This window comes from Phyllostomus hastatus, unplaced genomic scaffold (genome assembly GCF_019186645.2).
Source record: "Phyllostomus hastatus isolate PE091 unplaced genomic scaffold, TTU_PhHast_1.1 phas_contig_948, whole genome shotgun sequence".
In the NCBI taxonomy this organism is placed as follows: domain Eukaryota; kingdom Metazoa; phylum Chordata; class Mammalia; order Chiroptera; family Phyllostomidae; genus Phyllostomus; species Phyllostomus hastatus.
This window is the reverse complement of record NW_025333993.1, coordinates 2179178-2204450: the sequence shown is the minus strand read 5'-3', so window position 1 is coordinate 2204450 and position 25273 is coordinate 2179178. Positions and strand designations below refer to the sequence as shown.

At 61.5% G+C, this 25273-nt stretch overlaps 1 protein-coding gene across 2 annotated transcripts; it reads left to right on the top strand.

The window, feature by feature from the left end:
* Positions 1–233: 233 nt before the first annotated feature.
* On the top strand, positions 234–25011 carry LOC123827972 (pyridoxal kinase-like). Of its 2 annotated transcripts, none has more exons than XM_045852427.1 (11): positions 234–489; positions 11645–11699; positions 17478–17537; positions 18165–18248; positions 18710–18756; positions 19433–19518; positions 20212–20257; positions 21730–21883; positions 22906–23042; positions 24396–24462; positions 24699–25011. In XM_045852427.1, exons 1-11 carry the CDS (start codon positions 406–408, stop codon positions 24809–24811), a joined length of 933 nt encoding a protein of 310 aa, XP_045708383.1. In that variant the 5' UTR covers positions 234–405; the 3' UTR covers positions 24812–25011. The 2 variants fall into 2 exon arrangements, with proteins under 2 accessions (XP_045708383.1, XP_045708381.1); XM_045852425.1 differs by having other exon boundaries at positions 236–489; positions 17478–17582.
* Positions 25012–25273: the final 262 nt, after the last annotated feature.

Below are 25273 nucleotides of genomic sequence, written 5' to 3'. Positions count from 1 at the left end.
TCTGGATAAAATTGAAAGTGCAAACCCAGCGTTTGGGGAGAAGCGGTGGCGGGCCCCGCCCATGTGGCAGGAGAGCAAAGTGGCGTGGGTCGCCGAGGCCTGGAGGAAGGGTGGCGAGAGGGGACGGCGTGGGGACAGGGTGGGACGCGGATTTGATTTTCCTACTCCCGGAAGAGGGGCGGGTGGGCGGGGCCTGTCTGAACGCCCCGCCCCCGTCCCGCCCCGGCGCTGCGCGGGACCCGCGGGTTCCCAGCCGCGCTGAGGTCACAGGGAGACGGCCTGGCGTCCGAGCCGAGCGCCTGCGCTAAGCGAGGCTAGAACGGAGCCAGAGCTCTAGCGGATCCCGAGCCCAGCGAGCAGGGAGACGCCGAGGCGCACGGCCTCACGTCGCCCTGCCAGGCCGGCATGGAGGAGTGCCGGGTGCTCTCCATCCAGAGCCACGTCGTCCGCGGCTACGTGGGCAACCGGGCGGCCACGTTCCCGCTGCAGGTACGCTTACGTAACGCGCGGTGTCCCCGCGCACCGCCGCGCCGACCCGCGGCGGAGTGGCCGCGACCTGCCCGCGTGACCTTGGCCGGGCCACCGAGGTGGCCGCAGGTGCGGGTCTGGAGCGCGGAGAGCCGGACACGGGCTGGGAGCACCTGGTGGGCTCCTGCAGGCGTCCCCGGGCGGGAGCGCTGAGTTAGGATGAAGCTTCGGTGCATGCCTTGCGCACCGGCATTTGCCACCCCTTCCCGCTTGCGGGCTCCAGCGGGCGGGGTTCTCTGGGGGCAAGAGGATGCTTTGGCCGGGACGCTGCCTCGGAGCGAAGGACACAGAATGGGCAGGCGTTTACAGTGCTCACCTGCTGGGCGCCGCATTCTGTCCCTGCCCGCTGTGGGTCAGGATGCTGGGAGGGAGGAGAAGGAAGCTCACGGACAGTGAGGCCCCTCTGGCTAGAGAGGGCCCCTGTCCTGCCTCTGACCACTCCGGGAGGTGGTCGCCAGAGGGAGATGGGGCAGAGAAAGTCTACCTGCACGTGCCGGCTCTGAAGAAGCCCACAGACCAGTTGAGGCTCCTTCAGGGTTTGGCTTTAGAAGCTGCTCTTAAATGTGTAAATCTTTCCATTCTGGTCGTCCTCTGGGGCTTTCCTCGCACCTTCCTCAGCCCGTCCTTGGTGAGGGGTTTACCATTTCCTCCTGGCTCGCTGGCTGAGCACTTACTGCTTCCTGTTGCAGCCATGAGGTGGGTGGCCCTTGTGGGGGCAGTGGGGTGTCATGCTGGGAAAGAGGTAGTACCACGGTGCTGGGCACTTCCTTGCTTTGTGGCCCAGCAGGAGCACTGAGTGGTTCTGGCAAAGTGGGGACTGTCGTGGACTGCCACCTTTCGTTTGATATTTGAGCAAGGAGCAGGCGTGGCAGGTCCCAGGGCTGGGCCCCACAGGACATAAAGGGCCTCCTGCAGGGTGCAGGCTGGGCAGAAAGACCATGGGAAGGGCCAGAGCTTTGGTGTAGAATTTGAGGGCCGACCTGACACTGCCAAGGCCAAAGCCTGAAGAGGAAATAGTGAAGCAGAGACTTGAAGGTGGAGAGGTACAAGCATTCAAGCTCAAAGGGACCAGCCACCCCTGATGGTGTGAGCAGCTCCACGGGTCTGGGCCCTGCCCCTCCTATTCTGGCCAGCAGAGGGCAGACCCGTGGGGATAGTCTGGGTGCAAACCTGGGGCTGTCCCACAGTGCCCATTCTTGGCCACTGCTCTGGAAGAATACCTGTGCACTCCCAGCTTGCTGGGGGAGGGGAGTGGAGAGAAGAGGCACGGCAGGTAGGCAGGCACAGGGCCACTGGGGTGGGACTCTACTGGGGTGGTGGCACGTGGAGCTTCAGGGTCCCTGGAGCGGAGCAGGGACAGCCCGGAAGGTGGAATCAGGAGGCTGTGGGAGCAGCTTCAGCCTGCTGCCGCCACGGTGGGAGCAGCCCCGGCCCGGCCTTGGCTAGGGGGCCGTGGGAACTGCCCTCGGCAGGTGCGCAGTTCCCTGCTGGCTTCCCTGTGCCCTCTGCCCCGCCCCTCCGCCCCGTCCACCTGTGGTCACGCTCTTCTGGGAAAGCCGTCCCCTTCCTCTGCCCACCAGCGTCCTGCAGCGACGCCCCTCGTTCCTGAACTCCCAGGCATGCACCCTCAGCCTGCACACCGAAACCATCCTTTCCCAAGTATTCAGAGGAGAGGAGGCGCCTCCTCCAGACCACTCACCTGGGGAGGTGCTTCTAAAGCACACAGCTGCAGTTTTGGTCAGGGTTTCCCTAGAGTCCAGCATCTTTACTTGTGGGCTCCTGTGCTGGCGTTTATGGGACACAGGCTGGGGGTTGGGGGGCAGGGGTCATGTCATATCATCTCCTTCCCCTTGTCATGGGGGTAGGGGGAGACACCCCTATCTGTCATTTAACCCAACCCTGCACTTCCTCCCCTCAAGGTTTATGAGGCCCAGGAGGAGCGTGGCAGGACGGGGAGCATGGAAAGCAGGGGGCCATTCATCAGGTTAGTGACCTTGAAGAGGCCACTATCTGCAATGAGCCTCTGGTGCTCAGTTGCCTCATCTGTAGAATGGGTGTAATGCTGCTTCACAGGCCGTTTTAGGACCAGCAAAGACGGGGAGTATGCGCCTGTCTCTGAGGTGCCCGCTGTGGAACGGGGTGGGCCAGCAGCACCCCGAGGTGCTTTGCTCATCTCTCCCCATGCAGAAGAACAGGGAGCCGGGGGCACCCTTGGAGGCCGGAAGCCCTGTCAGGAGTGGAGGTTGATTGGGTCCATACTTGCTTCCGTGTGCCCTTTACCCTGATCACTTCCTCCTCCTAATCTCAGAAATAAGATGTAGTGCAGTTTTGGGGCCTGGAGGGCTCAGACAAGTCCGTTCACTCTCAGTCCCGGAGGCAGGAAGCGAGGCGTGCGCGGGGCTGCCTTCTCCCAAGACCGGTTTCCTTGGTGTGGAGGTCCAGCCTTCCCCCTGTGTCCTCGAGTGGTTGTCCCTCCGTGTGCCTGTGTCCCAGTCTCTTCCTTTTATGATGACAGCAGTCGTGTTGGATCAGGGCCCACCTGAGTGGCTTCGTTGAACCTCGCTCACATCTGTAAAGGCCTCCTCTCTAAAGAATGTCCCGTTCTGAGAATCTGCTGGGAGTCAGGGCCTCAACATACAGATGTGGGGGGACACAGTGCAGCCCATGACAAGAACAGTTTCCAGAAATGTCTTAGTTCACTGGAGTCTTCCTCCACTTGCCCATGTAGTGCTTCTTTGGCCAGCGCCTGTGGGGGCCCCTTCGGCCTAGCGTCAGCTCCGGTGGCACGGTCCATTAGTGCTGTGGGATGCCTGCGGGGGCCGTGTGGGCCGTGTGCTCCGTAACCCCACATCTGAGCACCACGGGAGAAACTGGGAGATGGGTGGGGTCGGCCCCTCGGGAGGGGCTTGCGCCAGCCTTTGCCACCACAGGACGGAGGCGTCCCCTAACACTGATGCCCTACAGCTCGAGGTTCCAAAGTCCGGCTCTCCCACCTGGCTGAGGGGTGGAGAGAGAATTTGGAAATAACTGGAGAAGGGAGGCCCTGGCCAGGGCTGCACAGACTTGCCCTCACGCCCCTCAGAGAGAGACTGGAAACTGCGTGTGGCAGGGACTGGAGAGGTGCCTGTGGGGACTGATTCCACGTCCCCTGGCCTTGGACTTGGAGTTTCAGCTCAGGGACCTGGGCCCACCTTCCGAGCCTTCCTAAGCATCTCTGCAAAGCACTGTCAGTGAAAAGAAGACTTGAACCTTTGTATGTTTAAGCAACGAGTTTTTTATTTGGGCCCAACTGAGGACACGCCCGTGAAAGGAGCTCGGAGAAGCCTGGAACAGGGTCCGACTTGAGGAAGGTGAGGGGACGCTTGTGTGGGCGGGAGGACAGAGAGAGACAGCTGAGTGCCGCAGGCTCAGTGAGTCACATGCATTCAAGGGTGAAGTCGGACCTCAGGTGGGGAGAAGGATCGGATTAGGTACGGGCGCCCAGCGCCGGGAGGAGTCATGGGAAAGGGTCTGGAAGCAATTATTTCTACGTATTTGTCCGGATGTAGAAAGAATAGGAACTGCCTTCCATAATCACATCTTCTCGATTGGAACTGTTGGAAATACACGTGGCCAGCCCCACGAAGACCTTGGTTAGGGATAGACTGTGTCCCCTTGGTTACAGGTCAAGCTGGAGCAGCCTGGACACCCTTTCCTCTCTCAGTGAGGACAGCCCTCCTGGAGGTCAGATGGTGCCTGGCTCCCAGGGCACCGCGGCCTGGACAGAGCCTGGCCCTGAGGTGCTCTGCGGTCAGCGTGGCGCAGGGTCTGAGGTTCCCAAACTGCTTTTGCCAGGTCCCGAAACACGCCGCACACGGTCTCAGGCAGAGACAAACATTGTACCAAAGAGAAGGGAACAGAACTTCGACCTTGCTTTGGGTTTCGTTTCTGGGCACAGAGTCCATAGTACAGTTTGGTGGCTGAGAGGAGTCTGTTAATGGGACCAGCGACAGAGGAGGCAGCCTTGGCGCTGACCCCCCGAAGCACAGTGACTCGGGAACAGGAAGGCACTGTGGGGGACGGCTCAGTTTGGGGCTGCCGAGGTTGGCCTCATCCTCTGCCTCTCCTGACCACCCAGCCACCCGCACCCAGCCACCCGGGAAGAGGCTGGCTGGTGGGCAGTGGCACCTGGAGAGGGCCCTGGCTGGGAGACCTGGACTCACACTCCCTCGGCTGCAGTGGCTGGGGCACACGGGGAGGGTCCCGGGTGGCAGCTGGAGCAGAGCAGGAGCTACAGAGCTGCAGGGACCTGGGCAAGTGGGCGGCTCACTGCAGGTTCTCCTGGAGACCCCACTGGGCCCCCAAGGGTCACTTTAGGGCCATGAGGAGCTATCCCCAGCCTCTCACCTTTGAGAATGCCTGAGCCGTGAGGCAGCCTTCTTCAGAGGCTCTCTTGATCAGTCCCTGGGAAGATCTTTCCATTTTTTCCCGAGGATTCCCAGGGTAGAGAGGGCCTTCTCCAGCAGAACTGCATTCAGCAGGTGCCAGGAGAAGGGCACCCTGCCCTTTGAAAGCCCCAGTTTCTGTCTTGGAGGCTTTCATGCTGACGTGTCGTTGACAAGCAGTGCTGGAGTGGCCACCAAAGAGCCTGCCTCCCTCCTGCCCCCTGTGGCGGTCATCCACGCCCTTGAAGTGACCCCGCCAGGTTTGGGACACTCCTGAGCATGCTCTGGAACGTGCCCTTGTGTGCTCCAGGCCACGCTGACCTGCTGCTTTCCTCCCGGCCCTGTGCGACTCTCCCATTTCCTTCTGGAATCTTCCGCTCTGACTCAGACTTGCTCCAGGCCTGGGACATCGGCATTGTTTTTGCTGTTTCTTCCAGCAAGTCCAGAATTGCTTAAAATCTTGATTTCTTAGTTTGGGACTTAAGTTTCTGTCTCTCTTTGCTCGTCATGGAGAAAAGCAAGAATTTAATTGGTCCTAATCTTTTCTTCCTGTTGTGTGTGTGCATGTGGGGTGTGTGTACATGTATGTGCTGTGGGCATGGGTGTGCATCTGTACCCGTGGGGGTGGATGCACGCACAGGCGTGTGGGTGTGTGGTTTTGATGTGCGGTGCTGCTCTGCTGCATCTTCTGTGTGAGTGCCCGCCCTCACAGGGCAGCGCTGCTGGAAGGAGAGGGAGTGTCTGCCGCCCGTGGCTCCCATGTTGTGGGGGCTGATCGGATCTGTGGCTCGTGGGCTTGGCGGTCCCCTGGTGCCCACCCACACAGAGCCTTTGAACTAGAATCAGCCAGTGTTATTCACAAAGTGACGCTGTGTAACGGAATCAGGGGAGTTTCTCAAGGAGGAAGGAAGGAGGTGCGGGAACAGAAGCCACCCAGAGCAGCTGCCCGGTTCCCCATTAGTACCCGGCTGCCACCGGGAGCTTGGGATGACGACCCCTCTCTTAGGGCTTTGCCTGCAGCCCAGCACACAGGAGAACCCACACAGGGCCTGGCAGGAGCGTGGTCCCGGCACTGGGTGCTGTGAATCTGGAAAGTGGGGAGCTGGGTGCATTGTGCTGGTGTGTGTGTGCCGGGAGCAACCCTGGGGCCGAGGTGACGGGGTCCAGGGCTGTGACATCTGAGGCAGGGACACACACATGGGACAAAAGTGGCCATGGGACCTACCGCAGACCAGGGGGGCAGCTTCAGGGGAGAGAGGTCTGTTCCCAGTAGGAGTTCCTGCCCGAGGGGGGCGGGGGTGTGAGCTGAATTGCAGGGCCCGTGGAAAGGACGGGTGGCACTCAGCCCTGAGGCTGATCGGGATGGCAGCAGGCCCAGGACACGCGCATGTCCCCTCTTTCTTAATTCTAGTTTCCCATAAAAGTGCCTAAAAGTCTTGCAAAACAAGCCACAGTGAGCCTTCTGCAAGATCAGGGCCTCTACTGCGCCCAGCATGAATCTCTCTCCTAGAGGAACTCTGTGGTCTGGGCTGGGGGTGGGGGGTGGGGCTACACTGGAACATTCCAGCACTTCCCCACCGCTGCTGTGAAGAGGGTGCATGCAGAGCTGGGTGTGCCTGGCTGTCGGCACACTGGGTGGATGATTCAGCCTGGAGGTGGGTGTACGGCCACTGGGGCACGTGTCTCCCGCTGAGGCTGACATTGGAACGCTGCCTCAGGTCCCCACCCAGTACGTGCAGCCAGCCCGGAGGGGCGTCTTGCCAGGACAGGCCGACCGAGGTCTGAGTCAGGGCCGAAGATGGGCGCTTGCCTGGACTGGAGACCCTGGTTGCGCCCTTGTGTTTCTGTCACTGATCTTTGTGGCTTGGTGACCGTGGAGCATTGGGAAGCCGTCCCGGGCACACAGGTGCTGGCAGGCCTGGGGAGCCGGAGCCACTCCCGGGCCCTTCCAGCAGCCTGGGCTCTGCAGTGAGGCAGTCTGGGATGCAGGCTCCTCCTCCACTCCTTCCTGCGCCACACACCGAGCGTGGATTAGCGTTGACGGGCAGCAGGTGCTACCCGGGGACTTCCCCAGCAGCGCCCCGATTTTGGCTGGCTGCGCATCTCGGGGGCTCCGCTCAGGCCTGAGTCCCCTGACACCTCAGCTGAGCTGGGCTGACGAGGTCGTGGTGGAGCCGGCCTTTCTCGGCAGCCGGAGCGAAGCTGCGACGTGCTCCGTGTGGGCAGACTTCTCCGCCGAGGCTCCTAGTTCTCCTCAAGTGGGGTGCGTCTGCTGCTGGAGCCCGAAGCTGGGCTTTCGCTATCGCCGGCCTTTATTCAGAGGCACATGGGGTGGGGGGCTCATCATTGGCAGGGAGCCCCAGAGCCATAAAAACCCTACCAGGTGCAGAGGTTCTGGACAGGGGCCTGGAGCCTAGGAGAGGGATGACCTGGATTGAGGAGAGGAGCTCACCCAGGTTTCGGGGTGTTCAGGGGTCGGAAAGTGGCCGGTGGGTCTGCAGCCACAGCACAGACCTCACAGAATTGGGCGTAGTGGTGGGACGCACAGCCCTGAGGCCTGGCCTCCTGCCACAGGCAGCGGCAAGCCCTCGGAGGTCAGGGTTTAGGGGGTACACTTGGGGTCAGGAGGGGATGAGAATGGCGACGGTGGCGACTCACAGGGATAGGAGGGAGGCACCACTGAACAGGCCTGCACCGGGCCGTCGCAGCATGGAGTGGACGCCGGCTGGGGTGGAGTTCCAGGCGCACCCCGCCCCCACCTGGTTGCACAGGGAAGGAGGGTGGTGCTGGGGTTCCCGCTGCGGCGGGGTTGGCGGAGACGGGGCTTTCCCTCCTCCTGAAAGGCCTGCCTTCCCCTGCCCGCTGTCCTGGCCAAACTAGGCAGTTCTTCCTCTTTTTCCTTAGGATGACGGTTTATGTTTTTAATAGCAGGTGTGTAGAACACGGGCGTGCACAGATGGGTGGCTCATTGTAGGGCCTCCGCCTTCAAAGCCGGGGGACACGCGTTGGGTCCTCCCATCCAGATGCTCTTGCCCGTCGGCCGCGTGTGATTAGACCGGGCTCACGGGATACTCCGCCTCTTGCCACAGCACACAACGCCCTTCACGGGTCCCACCCGAGTTCGGGTCACGCACCGTGAGCCCTCACAGAGCTGCCTCCCCCAGGAGCCGCGTGGCTGTTCTCACCCACGAGAACACAGGGACCAGCCATCTGTCCTGTCCACCGGTCTAATACGGGGCAGTCTGGTCAGTCAGTAGGATCCACGCGACATCCGGGTCTGCTCCCCATGCCCTGTAATTTCTGCGCAGGCCGTCGAGGGGCGGGAGCTCCCGTCCACCCCACACGCTGAAGCTGGGTGCCAGGGAGGGGCCAGCTGCTCCCTGTGTGTCATGTATGTCTGTCTGTCTGTCTGCACTGACCCCTGGGCCAGGGGCCAGCTGTCTCTGGCTCACCTGGGGCTGGGGGAAGACGAGGTGCAGCAGGCTGGGGCCAGGCCACAAACATAACTCTGCAGTCATTCACACAGAGGATTCGCAGTAACAGAGACCATTGTTGCTGGGGGAACGGAAAAGGGGGACCCAGAGTGGGTTCAGGGGGCCCTGCCTACAGCCCAGTGTTGCCTGAAGCAGCCGACACAGGACAGAAGAGAAGAGGCTGGCAGTGAAAGCCGGGAGAAGGGCCGTGGTGGGGGTGGGTGACAGGTGCACTGAGAGTGATGGAGAATCCACAGTGCGGATGTCACTGCCAGGGGACGGGGGATGGAGGGCTGCTGGGGGACAGCCCTTCCCTTCTGCCGATCTCTCTCCCCCAGTGGGCAATGCCCGGTCGGAGCCACTGGCGGAGCAGGGAGTGAGTTCCAGAGTCGCAGCCCCAGCGCGCAGGGCCCAGCACAGAGGGCGCGTCAGAGCCGAAGCCTGGATGCGAACCGCAGGAGGCCCTTTCTCTGGGGCCCCAGGGCCTCATCTTGCAGGCCAGCCTCCTGCTCTGACTTTCTCCTGGGGTTGCTCAGCCCTGCGCATGTGCTTTTTTTTTTTTAAAGGTATTTATTTATTTTTAGAGAGAGAGGAGGGAAGGAGAAAGAGAGGGAGAGAAGCATCTATCGATTGCCTCTTGCAGTCCCCCAACTGGGACCTGTCCCACAACCCAGGCATGCGCCTTGACTGGGAATTGAACCGGTGACCTTTCGGTTGGTAGGCCGAGACTCAATCCCCAGAGCCACAATAGCCTCGTGCTTTGGTGGGTGCCCTCAGAGAGCATGTGGTCCTGATTAACGCGCCCGTGTCACTGGTGGCATTTGAAATGGAGATGGCAGCGGGGTGGGGGGGGGGCCTAGCGCTCACTGTCATTTCGAAGCAAAAAATAGTGACTCGAAGGTTGCCAGCTCCGAAGGATTAATTATCCGCATCCAGAAGCGAGGGAGAGGATATTTTTGGTAAGGTGTTCAGGACTGGTGTCGTCGTCGCTTCAAACCCGTGCCTTTAGAGTGGAATGGAGTTTTGGAGGGTTTGCAACGCTGCAAATTGTGTCCAGGAGGCCGTGAGATCAGGCGCGGACATTTGCAAAGGGCCAATTTTAACGTTAACGACTCCCGATTTTTTATTGCTTTAAGTTCTGATAATGCCGGCTTAAAACGTTTAAAAGAGCGAATTCTAAGTGTGTAGCTTGATGATTCATGGAGGGAACGCACCTGTATAATCACCGCCCCCAAGGGGAAATGGACAGTGACCAGCCTGCTCCCTGCCCCTGCTGCCCCTGCCGCCCCTGCAGCCGCCTTCCCCTGCCTTCCCCTGCCTTCCCCTGCCTTCCCCAAGGCAGCCGCCCTCCTGCTGGCGACCCCAGCGCTCGTTCTGTCCGTTGTGAACGTGGAGAGGAGACACGGAGATTGGTTGGGGGGTGGTGTGCAGGCGAGGAGGGAGAAGAGGGTGTGGAAGTGGTTGGCGCGCAGGAGGCAAGGTGGCCGGGCCCCCAGAGCCAGCCACAGCCCTGCCTTTCTGACCTCTTTCGCTGTCTGTCTTCCACACCCACTCTGTCCTTCTGCCCCTTGCTGTCCCTCTGTCCCTCACTGTCCGTCTCTCTGTCTCTATCTCCTACACAGTCTCTGTCTCCCTCACTCTCTCTCACCCTGTCTCTCCGGGAGGGTTTGCAGGGGCTGGGCCCGCTTCGTACAGCGCCCCCTGGAGGCGCCCCTTGGAGGTATTTTAATTCGTGGCACGTGGAGTGTCTGTGACAGCGACTCCACAGTTGGTTGAACTGTTGAACTCCCTCGTCTGCTGCCTGCCCTCTGCTCCCTTTCTTTGTCTGGTGGCTGGTGCTAGAAAAGATAAAAGCGTCCTTTGACCTCCTGTGGGGCACTTGCGGGAGGGAGAGGTGTAAAGGTCAGTGGGCCAGACCAACCAGAAGTCCTGGAGTTGACTCCAAGGTCCCTGCTGCCCCTTGGCCTCCCCACCCTGACGCACGGCCCTGGTCAGTCACGTCTCCCGCGTCAGAGCTGAGCTCACAGGCGTGGCCCCCGGCTCCTCGCCCTGCACAGGATCCCTGTTCTCTCCGTTCCCTGGGTGGCTTCTGGCTTCCCACTGCCTGCATGTGGCTCAGCGGGATGGGCCTTGGGTGGTGGGCCTCCGCTGTGAACGTCCTGGTGGGCCCCCCTGGGGCAGGCTGGGGGCCAGGCCTGGGGTCTAGAGCAGGGCTTGAGGGAGCCGGGCGCGAGGAAGTGCACGTGGTGTGTGCGTCAGATCAGCACACCCTCTCCCAGCCCTGCGCTGCTGCCTGCAGCTTTGCAGGAGGAGAGGTGGACTCCAGGGCTCCCCGTGTCACCAGCGAGCAAGCTGTCGGCGTCGGCTTGTGTGGACTCCGGGGCCCCTTAGACATAACTTTCTCTCCCCTTTCGTTGAAAAAGGGCTGCCACCTTTTGTGAACTTAGCTTTGAACGTGATGATGAACGCGGTGATAGCTTAACTTTTCCGCAGTCACCTGCTTTGTGTGCTATAAATAAACTAACTTGCAAAAGTTGTATTGCGGTTCCCATGGCAACAGAGCCCCTTCTCCTTCTCCTTCTCCCTTCCCCTTCAGAAACCGCTCCTCTGGGCCCCTGAGGCAGCCCAGCCAAGGGGGCCAGGGGACCCAATGCCAGGGCCGGGGTCAGGGCCCATGTCGGGTCCCTCTGTTGTCAGTGAACGGGTGTGTGGCTGGGACTGTTCGCAGGGGACCCTCGGCCCAGCCCGGAGCCGTCTTCCTCCCCAGCTGGCACGGGCTGATGCACGGCTGCACCCCAGGCTCCGGGGAGGGAGTGGGGGCTTCGGCCTTGCCTCTGGGGCCTTAGCCTCTCGTGCAGGGGGCTCAGACAGACCGGCGCCTGACGCCTCCGGGTTCCTTTGCGAGCTCCGTCAGGTGGGGTTTCCGGAAGCAGTCTAGAGGCATTGAGTTCCCCTGGTGGCGAGTGGACCCCACGTCTCAGCCCCTCAGACTGGCTGCTTCCCAACACGTTTCCTGCACAGAGGGGTGAACGGGGCGTCACCAACACAGACACCACCCAAAGTGAGGGCACACGGAGCCTGACTTGGGAAGAGCCTCCCGGGACCTGGCACATGCTGGCCCTCCTCCTCCAGGCTGGCCTCAGGCCGAGGTCCGACACCTGCCGTGGGTCACTGCCAGCGCGGCGGCTCTCTCACAGCTGGTCCTTCTCTGTCTTGCAGGTGCTGGGGTTTGAGATCGATGCTGTGAACTCCGTCCAGTTTTCAAACCACACAGGTAAGGAAGGCACAGCCTCCGTGGAGTGTGGGTGTGAGACACGGCGCTTTAGAAGTCTGGGGCCTTGCCCCCCCATCTGACGGACAGGGACACAGCCCAGGGGGTCACCCCCTGCAGAGGGTGCCGGGTGTGAGGGTGGAGGGTCGGAGTCTCCTGTCCGCAGGTGTGGCCTGCCCCTCCGAGTCTCAGCTTGGCGGCCTTGGGCTGGCTCGCCTGTGCAGGCGAGTGTAGCCGGGAGGAGTTTACTCCCCTGCAAAACGAGGACGGTATCCTGGCACCTACTTCAAAGCTGGTGCTCTCCCGCCCTCCACCCCCCTGTGATGCCACGGCCATGGGGATGGTTCCCCGTGCTGTAGGCAGACTTGTGGATGGGCCTTGGTTTTCTCTATGGGAAACGGGCTCCTGGGGGGGTGCGGTGCATGGGGCCTCGAGGGTTTCTGGACACAGAGATCTGGAGGCAGAATGGCCGGCTGAAGGGCAGGGAGGGTTGGTGCCCTTAGAACTAGGCTCTGCCGTCAGGGTGAGCCCCTGGCTCCCGAGCTCCCCGAACCCGCTGACCCCATGCTCCCCGTGGCCGCAGAGGCAGGAGGACAAAGCCTCCTTGGTTCTCAGAAATGTCCCCGCGTTGCCTCTTGGAGATTACTCTGAACCCGGGCATGGAATGTCCCGGGAGCGCCTGGCAGGATGCCTTTGCCTCGGCCCTCAGGACAATTCTCCGTAATTCTCTGGGTGCAGTTCTTCTCGGAAGGGAAGGCGGCTGCGGTAAATTTTGAACAGGGAGGGAAGAATTCCACGCGGGTTTGGAGGAAGAGGCTGCAGTTCTCACCCAAAGTTCTCTTCTGCCTTCTCTTTGCTGTGTGTGCCAGGCGCTGTGAAATTTGCAAAAATCCCAAAAAGTCTGAGTCAGTTCAGCAAACTTCCCTGAATCCCGCATGTTTTTACTGTCAGTTTTAACTCCCCTCCCTTATTTATTTTAGTGGTTTGGACACTCAATGACGGGATTAAACTTGCTGGTGAATATTACAGTGTGACGTAGTGACATTAGCTCAACCTAAGCAAAGACCCAGCTTAGAAACTCCTGCCGTCCTTCCTTCCAGATTCCCGGATGAGGGGAGGGGGCTTCCGGGGGCTTCTGTGCTGATTGGCAGCTTCTGGGCTCCTGTGGACTTTCTCAGGTGACGGTGGGCTGGCCATCCCCAAGGGTCTGAGGCAGAGGGAGCCTCTGCCTGCCCCGGGCGGGATGGAGGAAGAACAGACCACCGTGTGTCTGGGAGCCCCCTCCCCTGGCCCCGGGGTTCCTGGGAGGGCCTCCCCACCCATAGAGCAGAGCCCCCTGCCCCCACACCAGCCTTCTCAGGCAGCTCCCACTGTGGGTGACTTGGGGCGCCCCGCACTCGGGCCCACAGGGACGGCTGTCTGCGCAGCCTCATCAGGGGGCCTGCAGGGTGCGGCCTCCCCAGGGCCACCTCTGTGGCTCAGGTGCCAACCCCGTGAGCTGGAGGAGCCAGGTGAGGCCTCACTGTGCCCCTGAGCCCGTGCACCCCTTTTCACCCGTTCCACCCCCCTCACCCCTGCCCACAGCCTGCTGCTCAGGAGAGAGGCTGGCCGGTTTCTCAGACCCACTCCCCGTGGCAGGCAGTGTGGCCCCTGGCACCTGCGGAGCCACTCGGTGTCCTGCTCCCTCCCCGGGAGCAGGGTCACGTTGCCCGCTGTGAGTGTAGCACACCTACGCCACCTGTCGGTTCTATCCTGGACTTGGGACATGGACATTCCTGGTATTTTCACCCTTTTCTTTTAAGAACTGGAGGCGCTTTATTGATTTATTTTCACCACATTCCGCTGCAGCAAGCGTCTCTCGAGGAATGACTTGCCGTAGGGCTGTGTGGCCTCGGCCGGCTCGCCCCCTCTGTGCGTGTCCTTGTCCAGCACGGGGCTTCGCAGGCTATCGGGCAACAGCCTTGCTGGTTTGTTGTTTCCACCACGTGGTCCTACTGTGCGCTGAGCATGCAGCTCACACCCGCCTCGGGAGTTTGACCACACAAACCTTGTATCTATACCTTGCTCAACAAGCGGCCCCACGGACCCCGAGCTGGGAGGCCTGAGCAGCGTCCGCTACCGCCCCCTGCAGTTCTGCCAGCTGCGATCTGCCGGCTCCTCTGGGTCGGAAATCCCTTCCTCTGTTTTTACTTTTAAAACACATCTTTATTAAGACATCCTCACACCATAACATTAATTTAGTCATTTACATGTACAATTCGATGTTTTTTAGTATAGCCACAGTTACGCAACTCTTACCACTGTGTTTGCATGCCGCAGTGGAGGTGACTACCTGGTAGCCGTCCCCCCACCCCCCCCCCCCCCCCCCCCCCGCTCTCCCCAACCACGAGTCTGCTGTCTGTGCATGGACCTGCCCGTCAGGCTTGAATGTAAATGGAACCGGGCGATGGGGGCCTTCAGGGACTGGCCTCTTGCACTGAGCCTGATGTTTCAGAGTCCACCCATGTCGTAGCACACATCACAGCCACATTCCTTGTACGGCTGAGGAACATTGCACCCTGCATGTCCTCCACGTTGTGCTGTCCATCCACCCCCGGTGGACATTTGGGTGTATGAGTCAGGTTGCTATGCGTATCTTCTGTCTCCACGGGCTTTTGTGGGGGCGTTTTCTGTGTCCTCCGCTGTGTGCCTAGGAGGAGAGCGGCTGGGACGCATGGGGACTCTGTGCCCCACAGTTTCGAGACTGTTTTCCAGGCCGACAGCATCATTTTGCGTCCCCACCAGTGGTGTGTGAGGGCCCCGGTTTCTCCGCATCCTCGTCAGCAACACCTGTTATCCTGTGTCTCTCTTGTTCTCGCCGTCCTAGTGGGCGTGACTTGGGAGCTCCCTGTGACTTGAGTCCAAAACCACTCTTAAGGTTGAGAATAGAAAGCCTGACTCTGCAGGTGAGGGGTGTTCTAGGGCCGGGCTGGCTCCTTCCCTTATCAGTGGCCAGGTGGCAATCATGGAGGCTTGGCAACTTCTGTGCCGTTGACGCATGGAGCGCACCCAGAGACAGTATGGATGTTCCGGTGCATCTTAAACTTGACTTACAGAAACTGAACAGCTCTGGCTGCTGTGGCTTAGTTGGTAGGAGCAATGTCCCAAAAACCACAGGTCTCAGGTTTGATTCCTGGGCAGGGCACATGCCTGGACTGCAGCTTCTGTCCCAGGCAGGGCGAGTGGGAGAAGTGACCAGTTGACGTTTCTCTCCCTCTTTCTCCCTCCCTTCCCGTCTCTCTGAGATCACTAAACATGTTCTCAGGCGAGAATTTAAAGAGAAAAGAACATAAACCGAACATGGAATTTCATGTAATTTTTACAAGTCACTAAGTCTTTTTTCTGCAACCATTTAAAAATGTGAACTCTGTCCTTGGCTGGTGTGGCTCAGTGGATTGAGCACCGGCCTGCAAACCGAAGGGTCACCAGTTCAATCCCCAGTCAGGGCACATGCCTGGGTTGCAGGCCAGGTCCCCAGTAGGGGGCGCATGAGAGGCAGCCACGCATTGATGTTTCTCTCCCTCTCTTTCTCCCTCCCTTCCCTTCTCTCTAGAAATAAATAAATAAAATCTTTAGCCCTGGCTGGCGTAGCTCAGTGGATTGAGCTCGGGCTGTGAACTAGGCATTGCAGGTTTGATTCCCAGTCAGGGCACATGCCTGGGTTGCAGGCCATGACTCCCAGCAATTGCACATTGATGTTTCTCTTTCTCCCTCCCTTCCCTCTCTACAAATAAATAAATAAAATCTTTAAAAAAATCTTTAAAAGAATAAAGAAAATAAACACTTAAAAAAAAAGAAAAGGGATCTCTGCTGTTAGCTTGCAGGCTATGTGCACAAACATGGGGCCACCGGACCTGGCCTGAGGGCCGGTTTGCTGACCTCTGCTCTAGGCCAGTGGTTCTCGGATTTGCGGGTGTCTAGGAATCTCCTGGGGCCTTGATAAAACTCAGCACTGCCGCACCCTGAGATTCTGACTCAGCAGGTCTGGGTAGGGCCTGAGAGTCTCTCTCTCAGACCAGCCCTGGCCGGTGCCCGGGTGCCGGTCTCAGGCCTTGCTGTGGACAGGGAGGGTCTGTATTCATCATGAAAGATGGGTGGGTTTGGGGTGGAGAGGGGCCGGGGGCCCAGCTCTCCCTGAGCCAACACCTGCTCGGGACTCCGCCAGAGCTGCCGGCCCCTAGTGGCCACCTGAGGGGCAAAGGGCAGCCCTGCGCTGGGGAGCTCGTCTTGGACTCCCTGCCCAGCCCTCCCGACCCTGAGGGGACCCAGTTAACGGGCTCAGTCAGATTCTTCGTCCAACAGCCTCACCCACCTGTGTGGGTTCGTGCTGGTGCCTCCCACGGAGAATGCAGCCTCGCGTGTGCCCCCGGCTGCCCGTCCCAGGGACCTCAAGGCTCCTATAGAATTGCCTTGGCAGTTGGAGTTGTTCCAGAATCAGGATGGCTCCTGTTCATGCACACAAGCTGCCAGCAGAGGGCGACGTCACCCTTCTCCAGACCTTGCTGCCTGGATGTGCTGGGATCCCCATGCTGCGGTCCATATCGGCGGTGTTGTAGGGATCAGCTCTCCCCGTGTTTTTACTTAGGAGCCTGGAAGCACATACTTTGGAGGGGCTCCCACGGCATAGAGGACACCAGGAGGAATTCTCGCGGGTGAAGTGCAGGCTGTCCTTGATGTGGCCCTGCCCGTGGCGAATGGGAGCCGTTGGCCTGCCCCTGCCTGAGCCTCTGTGGGCAGGGCTTCCACATGGTTCCACATGGCTACCCCCAGGATGATTACACGTCTGTCTGCCTGCGGGGAACGCTTCGCCTGAGTACCCGTTAGGGCGGAAAGGTCAAGCACCTGGGCCCATTTCTTTCTCTCTTTTTAAAAAATGTCATTTATTTATTTTTGGATTGAGGGGAAGAGGGGGAAGAAAGAGAGAGAGAGAAACATCAATGTGTGGTTGCCTCTGGAGCGCCCCCTGGTGGCAGCCTGGCCCACAACCCAGGCATGTGCCCTGACTGGGAATGGAACTGGCGACCTTCTGGTTTGCAGGCTGGTGCTCAGCCCACTGAGCCACACCAGCCAGGGCTGGACCCGTTTCTAACTCACCTTTGGCTCTTGTTCAGGATTTGATTCACAACTTGCTTTGGCCACATGTTAGTCTTGTGGGGGAGGTGGGTGGGGCTGGGTCCTGATGAGCCCCTACCTGCCAGGGGGCCAGGTGCAGTGATCAAGCCCGGGCAGGGCAACACGCACAGCGGAAGCTGACAAAGCGAGCGGCTGTGGCATGTGGGGGCACGTCCCCAGTGCTGCTGCTGAAGGCAGGGAGCAGTTACGTGGTTGTGCAGGCCTGGCGTGTCCCTCCGCACTTCCTGTCACGTGACACGGGTGCCACAGGTGTCTGAGGGCCGGCCTGGAGAGCCGATGCCCTGGAAGCCTTGGATTAATTCCAGAGGGAACTGGCAGGGGGCAGTGTGACCCCGATGCCAGCAATGACACCACAGACAGTGTCGGAGCCAGCTGCTCTGTCGGGGCGACTTGAGGCCGCCCGGCGCCCACAGGGATCAGGGGGTGCCCACAGGGATCAGGGGTGCCCACTGAGTCACCATGCCTGGCTGGTCTCCATCAGTCCCTGCGTGAGCCCGTGGGGAGGGGACCGTCCACTGGTGTCATCGAGATGGCCTGGGCTGCGCCGGGCTGTCGGATGGAGCTGTCCAGCCCACGTGCCCCGGCTCTGAGTGCCCTGCTCTCCCCCAGGCTACGCCCACTGGAAGGGCCAAGTGCTGAACGCGGATGAGCTCCACGAGGTGTACAAAGGTCTGAAGCTGAACAACGTGAATAAATATGACTACGTGCTCACGGGTAGGGGCCCTGGGGGCGGTGGGTGCTGGTACCCGTGAGCCCCCCTCCGGCGGTGGGGGGGACTCGGGAGGCCCCAGAGCAGCCCCTGCCCTGGGCTCGTCCCTGGTCCCTCCCTGCTCCAAGGAGAACTCGGTCTTGTCCAAGCCAAGTCACACCTCTGGGACCACGCTGGGGCTGCAGTGTCCCTCGGGTGGGGTGGGGTCCGGGGGGGTGTCGGGAAGGGGTTGGCCCCTCCCGAAGTAAGTGACACACTCCCACCCGGCCCATTCGTCTATTTACACGCACTCTTGGCTTAAAAAAAAAGGTAACTTTGTATTTGTATACGTGAGCGTGCCTGTTGTTGAGATGAACAGGACAGAAGAACATCCCGTGCACACCTGTCACCCACGGCTTCTTCCTTTGGCTTAAAACTCAGCATTTCTTTTGGGAAGTGCCCGGGGACCCTCGTGGACGGCACGTGTTGGGGACACTGGGTCTCCGCCCTGGCCACAGCATGGCTTCGATGGCGCCTCTGTCTGCCTTTGCTGGCTCGGCTGCTGTGAGCCTTCTGTTTTGTGAGGGTGGCCCGGTCTCCCCCGCCAGGGTACACAAGGGACAAGTCCTTCCTGGCCATGGTGGTGGACATCGTGCGGGAGCTGAAGCAGGAGAACGCTCAGCTTGTGTACGGTAGGCGCCGGGCTGTCCCTGCTGGAGTGGGGGACCTGTGCACGGTGCTCAGCCCCCCTCTTGCTGGGCATCCCAACTTCATGGCCACCTCCCAGCCTGGGAGCCCCAAATCCACCAGGTCTCCGGGGGTGTGAGCCTTCAGAACTTGGGTTAGAAACATCTTGACCATGAACCTGGCATCTGTGTGGGGGCGTGTGAGGCACATGAGCTGTGTGCGTGTGCCTGTCCATGTGCTGCTCACTGCAGCTGTGTGTGTGTGGTGCCCCAACACTAGAGGGGTGGCGGGGGGTGCACTGGTGGGGTGCACGTCTGGGTGACAGAGTGGGAAACCCCAGGTAACGAGACAAATGGGAGCGGGAGGCCATGCTTTCCCGAGCTTCTAGGTGCAGTGGAAGTTGAACGACCAAAGTCATGTGGAAGTTGCAGCTTTTGCTGACGAGATGCCCTTTGTGTTCCCGCAGTGTGTGACCCGGTGATGGGGGACAAGTGGGACGGTGAAGGCTCTATGGTTAGTCGTTTCTTGCAAGCAGGTAACAGGTGTGGCAAGCACAGCTGTTGCTGCCAGTCCGAGGGCGGGGCACCTCGCCCTTCCTGGGTGGGGCGCTGCTCTGGGGGGAGGCGGGGCCTGGTCGGGAGGGGGCGGGGCTGGCGGAGGAGCTTTCTGCAGAGAGCCAGAGAGTCTGTGTCTCGGGGCCACACATCCCTGCCGCAGCCAAAGCAGCCGCTTCACAAACCATAGGACGGAGCTGTTTCCTAACAAAACTTCACAGACACAGATCTGAATTTCCTGCCATTTCCTTGTGTCACCAAGCGTCACTCTTCTGACTTGTCCCCCAAAGTTTAAAAAGTGTTAGAATGGCTCTCAGCCCATGAGCCACGCCCAGGCGGGCACCGGGACAGGCAGAGGCCTGCAGCCTGCCGTCCCTCAGTGGGAGCAGAGTGGGCAGGACGCCCTGGAGTGGCCACCCCATGCCCCTCGGGGCAGCCGAGGGTGTTGGCGGTGGAAGGAGTGTGCCCGAGCGCCCCCAGGAGCCCTCGGAGCCCTCGGGTCACCACCCACTGCCCGTCTCCGCGGTCAGGTGCCCGGTCTCCCGTGGGGGCCTCAGGCCTGGGCCCGCATGCTGGGTTTCGTCTCCTCCTCCTCCTGGAGTGTCAACCTGTGTCTCTGTGTCCTTTCTCCGCAGTACGTTCCAGAGGACCTCCTGCCCGTGTACAAAGAGAAGGTCGTGCCCGTTGCAGACATTATAACCCCTAACCAGTTTGAGGCCGAGTAAGTGGCTAGAAACAGCTAAAGCTTTCAGACCTCCCCACGGGAGAGTGACGGAGACACTGCAGGAAGTGTCCCCAGACCACCTCTGGGGCTCGCGTTCAGCTCCTCAGAAGGTCCCACCCCAGGGTCTCGAGCCGCCCGGCCGACCTGGCTTCCAGCCGTCAACGGTCGCGTGCAGTTACTTGGCCCTGACTCCCTGTGCCTGTCACACCGGCCCCAGCTGTGTTCTTGAACAGTGGGACACTTGGGGACACCGAGGGGGAGGTGGCGCTCTGGCACATGGCTGTCACGAGCCACACGGTAGAGAGTCCATGCCAGCTGGTACAGGCGGTCACGCCAGAGCTCTCCCGCATCCCCAGTCACCCTTGCTGGCCCCGTGTGCCGTGACATGGTCACGAAGGGGGCGGTGTCCCTGTTCTTCGTGTTGTTGCGTGTGCACATGGACCGCAGTCTGGAACTTCAGCCTGCCCTGTGATGTGGGGTCCCCATTTAAAACTAAAGTTTACTCTTAACCAGTCCCCAGACACCCTGTGGTGGCCACTTGGTCCGTGATGGCCTGTGATGGCCAGCAGGCTCTGAGTCAGCTCCCTGGGGCAGCTGGGGGTGGGCACCAGCCCCGGTGCAGTTCTGGGAACGTGACAGGCAGGACCCAGCTGGCGAGGGATGCCTCACCTGTGCCCGCCTGTCCTTCAGGTTACTGAGCGGCAGGAAGATCCACAGCCAGGATGAAGCCTTAGCGGTAAGGAGTCCTTCCAGGTGCTGGTGTGGGACAGAGGGACTGATCACAGTGGGGAGGGGACAGCCACGTGCCTGCGGAGGTGGGAGACGGGCACCCTCAGTGGCCAGCATCCCAGCTTCCGGTTCACTAGCCGGAGGACCGGGGGACGCACTGCAGATTTCTCTTTGGTTGCTTGGCCGCTCACTCACTTGCAGTTTCATGCTCGTGGGGTCTGGTTAACCCACGGCCGGCTCTACTGGTCACAGCAGCCCCGTCTGAGCTAACGGGGGTGGGGAGCCCTCCCACTCGGAGGGCATCCGAGCCAGATGACTCTGGGGCAGGAAAGAAGCAGTCCGTGGGTACAGGCACCCCTTGGTATGAGAATGAGAGGAGACAGGTCGTGCACCCCCACAGTGCCGGGTCCAGGGTGGGTGCTGGGCAGCTGGCCTGCCCGTGTATGCATGCGTGTGTGTGTGTGCACACATGCATGTGGGAGGCACCCCCCCCAGAGCTCACACGCAGCTTGAGGCAGAGGGTGCCCACTTGCAGCCTCACAGGCACTGCTCGGGGCAGCCCACAAGACAGACGGGTCCTCCTGCAGCCCTTACTACAGGGCGGTCCCTCGCTGCTCTGTGACTCGCAGCCCAAAGCCTTGGGCTCACAGGGGAGGGACTCGGCTTCCTCGCCGGGACTTGGGTGAGCAGGCGCCTGGGCCGAGGGGCCGTGACTGGGAGTCCACGTTAGTGCCCCCCGCACCGGAAATTCCGAATGTGTGTGCACGACCAGGGCCAGCGTAGGAGCCTTCCCCTACGACGGCAGGGAGGCCTGTGTGGCTTGGCCCGCTGGTGCTAGCCCCGTGGGAGGCTGGCAATATGCCCGCTGCCTGCAACTGGCCCTCCCGCACCCGGCCCCAGCTGTGTCCAGGCCTGGCCCCTGCTCTGGTTCAGCTGGCACTGTCCCGACCTGAGTTGACCTCAGTGGGTATTCTGTCACAAGGCACTGTGCCCTGGAGGGCAAGAAGCCTCCAGCCCCAGGAAGTGTCTGGGCACATGGCAGCAGGTGTTTGTTGAATGAATAAATGAGCGCATGAGTGGCTTCCCAGAGTGGATGGGTGCTGGGAGTTGTTGTTGCTTGGTGTTTGCTCTGTGTGGGGCCCGGATGAGGAAGCACAGTGGGCCCAGCCTGGTTGGCACCTCTGTCCAGGAGATGGGCACCCGTGGGGTGCAGATGGGGGCTGGCGGGTGTGTGCCCTCAGACTTCAAGCCAGAGGGGATGGGGACAGTGGCTTTCACTTGGCAAAACGCATTCGGCAAAGCTGTCACTGAACAGGCAAGGGCCGGTCAGGGGAGGCTCCCAGGTTCTCAGCCCCTGCTGCCTCCCTCCCCGTTAGGCCGGACCCCGTGAGAGTGCATGAGGGGCTGTGAGTGCTGGCCGCACCTGGCCGTTCCGGCTCACGGGGTGGGGTGCAGGAGCAATGGCCTGTGCTGTGGCAGGTGACTCAGGAGTGGCCGACGCACTCCCTGTGCCCGGCAGGTGATGGGACGTGCTGCACTCCATGGGCCCCGACACAGTGGTCATCACCAGCTCCGACCTGCCCTCCCCAGCGGGGCAGCGACTACCTGATCGTCCTGGGGAGCCAGAGGACCCGTGAGTCCCACGCCCGCCCCACCACACCCTCCCTCCCACCCTGCCCTTCCGCTGTCTGCCCTGCCCGCCTCTGAGAAGGCGTGGGGACCAGTGGGGAGATGAGCACCCCTTACTCAGAAGGCAGTCATTTCCCTTAGTTCCCGTCACTCCCCACCCTGCCTCGTCCTGAGAAAGGGGGAGACCGGAAGCAGATAGGGGAGGGTTTCCGTCAGCCGGGGCACAGTGGAGCTTGGGGTGCCGATACCTCCCCCACGGTCGCCCGCAGAGCAGCCCTCAGTGCCACAACGGCACCAGCGGCACAAGAATCACATCCCGACTTCCATGTGGGGGGTCGTGAGGAGCAGCCCTGCCAGGAAACCAGGGGTCCACATGCCTGACCCTCCCACGGGGCCTGGACTGGTGCCGACCTCTTGGGGGTGGGGGTGGGTGGGGCTGGGAGGTGCTTCGTGCTCCTGCTCCCCGTGTTCCTGTTTCCCCAGCGGGAGTGCCGCCTGGGTGGGCGCTCCATGGCCCGGCGTCAGCGTGACTCAGGAGGCCGGGGTCCCACTCCTGCCGTGGGAGCAGCCCCGCGGGCACCTTCTCACCGCTCCCTCTCATCTGTGTGCAAGAACACACATGCACACACGCCCTGACACACTCACATACACACCTCACCCCAGTGAGCTCACAGGGTCCCTCCAGCTCTAGGCACCGTGGTCCTTCAGGCTCCCTCTGAAGACCACGTGAGCCGGCCCCCTTGTCGGCCATGCAGGGTCCCCCCCCAGGCCATCCTGACTGCAGCCGCTCGGGACACTCGCCATTGTCCACTTCCTCCCCTGGGACAGTGAAGCCACTGTGGGGCGTTGGGAGCGGCCGGCAGGCCCTGAGCCCTGGGTTCTGTCCGGGCGAGCCGCCGCGGGTGACATCACCCACCTCGCACAGTGCAGGGGGACGAGGGGGGAGGAGGACAGACGGGGGCCCGGACCTGGGCGGGCGCTCTGCTGGCGAGGGTCCGGGGTCCCAGTGTGCCGTGCTATCTCCAGGGCACCCCGACGGCTCTGTGGTGACCGAGCGCATCCGCATGGACATTCGGAAGGTAGACGCCGTCTTCGTGGGCACCGGGGACCTCTTTGCTGCCATGCTCCTGGCATGGACACACAAGCACCCCAACAACCTCAAGGTCAGCGGGGTACACCACCCCCTGACCCCCCCACCAGTTGATCTGTTCATCACTGTGGGGAGTGGTCACCACATCCAAAGGGCTGGAGGGAGACAGGGGTGACCGTGAGCTTAGAGGTGGGCGGCCCTGGGCGGGCAGGGGTCCTGTGTCATGTGCCACGTCTGGGTGGAGTCGCAGCCCCACCCCTCCTCACCGTCCGGCGCTGAAACCCGGGGCCCTTGCTCAGGACCGAGGTGCCGCAGCACCAGTGATGGGAGCCTCTCCCAGCAGAGCGGTCCCTGTGAGCGCGCCCTTGAACGCAGTCCCTGGGCTGAGGAGTAAATCGGGCGTGGTCCCTCCTGGGCGGCCCACAGCGCAGCTCAGGACTCGGGGCGCATTCTTCCACGTCCTCAGTGCCGCGTGCAGTTTCGCAGTGTCTTAAGAAGTCCTGTCTGATGCCCCGTCAGCTGACAGCCTCTCTGTCCTCCAAGAGCCTCGTAGAGGTGCCGGGCGGGCAAGGCCTGCACTGCCTGATGCGGGAAGGGCAGTTGGGGGTACAGGGGCTGGTGGGAGAGAGGAGCCAGGCCTCTGTCTGGTTGGGTCCCCTCAAGGAAGGGAGAATTCGGCGGTCGGGACCTGGGAATGGATTCCCCTGAAGCCGTCATTGCAGGGCACCCAGGGCGGGGGGTCCGTGCCTCCCCAGCACATCTGAGTGTTGGGCTCCGAGTTTGTGTAGTGCAAAGCCTGCCCGGGGGTGCCTCCTCTGCCGCCTACCAGTGGAAGCAACACTGTGCTGTTCTCTGGCCACTGTCAGCCCTCTCTTGCCTGCCCCGAGGGCCAGCCTGCTGTGAACGCAGGCCTGCCCGCTTCATTGGCAACAACAGGAGCTCCATGTGGTCCAGGCAGGGGCACCGTGGTGCCCAGAGAAGGCCTCGCCGCTGGGCCCCAGGTTCCAGGACGGAGTTCTGTCGGACTCCCTAGCCCCTGCTGAGCTCCAGGTCTGACTGGGAGACTCAGAGCAATGGCTTTGGCCGACCTTGGAGCAGGAGGTCTCTCCATGTTGGTTTTTTGTACTTCGTTCATCCCAGAAACACTTCCTGAGCGCCCGCTACGGGCCAGACAGTATCGTTGGTCCTGAGTCACAGCCCCTCCCCAGAGCTGTCTGCGGTCCGGAGGGGCAGTTGATTGTGTTAAGCAGGCGTCCGCTCAGCTCTGTTCTGCTGAGGGGGGGGAGGCGTGGCCAGCTGGAGGGTGACCGCCAAGCCGGCACCCTCGTGACTCGGCGCAGACGGCACTCTCAGAGGCGGCTGTGGGCGGCATGGGGGGCCGGCGGGCCTGGGCGAGATGGGGGCACAGCGGTTCCCCTCCCTGCAGGTGGCCTGTGAGAAGACGGTGTCGGCCATGCACCACGTGCTGCAGCGGACCATCAAGTGTGCGCAAGGTACCGCGGGCAGGGCCCACGGGCACCCTTCGCGCTCCTGAGAGCCTCCCGCGTCTGGGGCCTGGGGCCGAGGGTGGGGAGGGAGGCGGCACCCGCTCCACTGTGGTGACGTGTGACCCGATTCTGCTGTGACCGGGGGTCCCTCTGGCTCCCTCTGTCCCCCTGACCCTGGCCTTGAGGAGTGGGGTCTGTGGGCCTGCTCTGCCCCCGACGCTCACGCTCTGTGTGCTCTGCAGCCCAGGCCGGGGACAGACAGAAGCCCAGCCCGGCCCAGCTGGAGCTGAGGATGGTCCAGAGCAAAAGGGACATCGAGAACCCGGAGATCGTCGTCCAGGCCACGGTGCTGTGAGGACCGCGTGCGTGCGCCCGCCTCCCGGCGCGCAGCGTGTCGGCGTGTCCCACTTCGTCCCGTGAGAGATGTGACGTCTGCCTTAGAGCCGTGACCGAGACTTGACGTGTCTTTTCTTTCGTGTCTGTCCAGCATCCGCTGGTGTTCATCGTGAAATCGTGCCAGTCGTGCTTTTTAAAAATAACAAAGTGATCACAGAAGTTCGTGATTTGGAAAACCAGCTGCCCTTCCCCACCGAGGCTCCCGGGCCTCTCTGGAAAACCAGCTCTGTGGCCGCCCTCAGGGGGTGGGGGGCGCCCTCCCCAGCCGGGGGTGGCCCTAGGTGGGAGGGGCAGTGGCCCCCAGAGAGTCCCATCAGCTCCCACCAGTGAATGGTCCCCTGTCCAGTTTGGGTCCGGGTGGTGGGGGCGGGTCCCCAGGGGGTGGGGGCTCTGTCTGTGTGTCTCTGAGAGCGAGAGTTCA

What these genes read in the sequence shown, in the direction of transcription:
- LOC123827972 (XM_045852425.1), top strand. Translation starts at nt 406, where the DNA reads ATGGAGGAGTGCCGGGTGCTCTCCATCCAGAGCCACGTCGTCCGCGGC. An exon ending in GAACGCTCAGCTTGTGTACG is followed by an intron (nt 18,249 to 18,709) that starts GTAGGCGCCGGG and finishes GTGTTCCCGCAG; the next exon opens with TGTGTGACCCGGTGATGGGG. An exon ending in AGCACCCCAACAACCTCAAG is followed by an intron (nt 23,043 to 24,395) that starts GTCAGCGGGGTA and finishes CCCTCCCTGCAG; the next exon opens with GTGGCCTGTGAGAAGACGGT.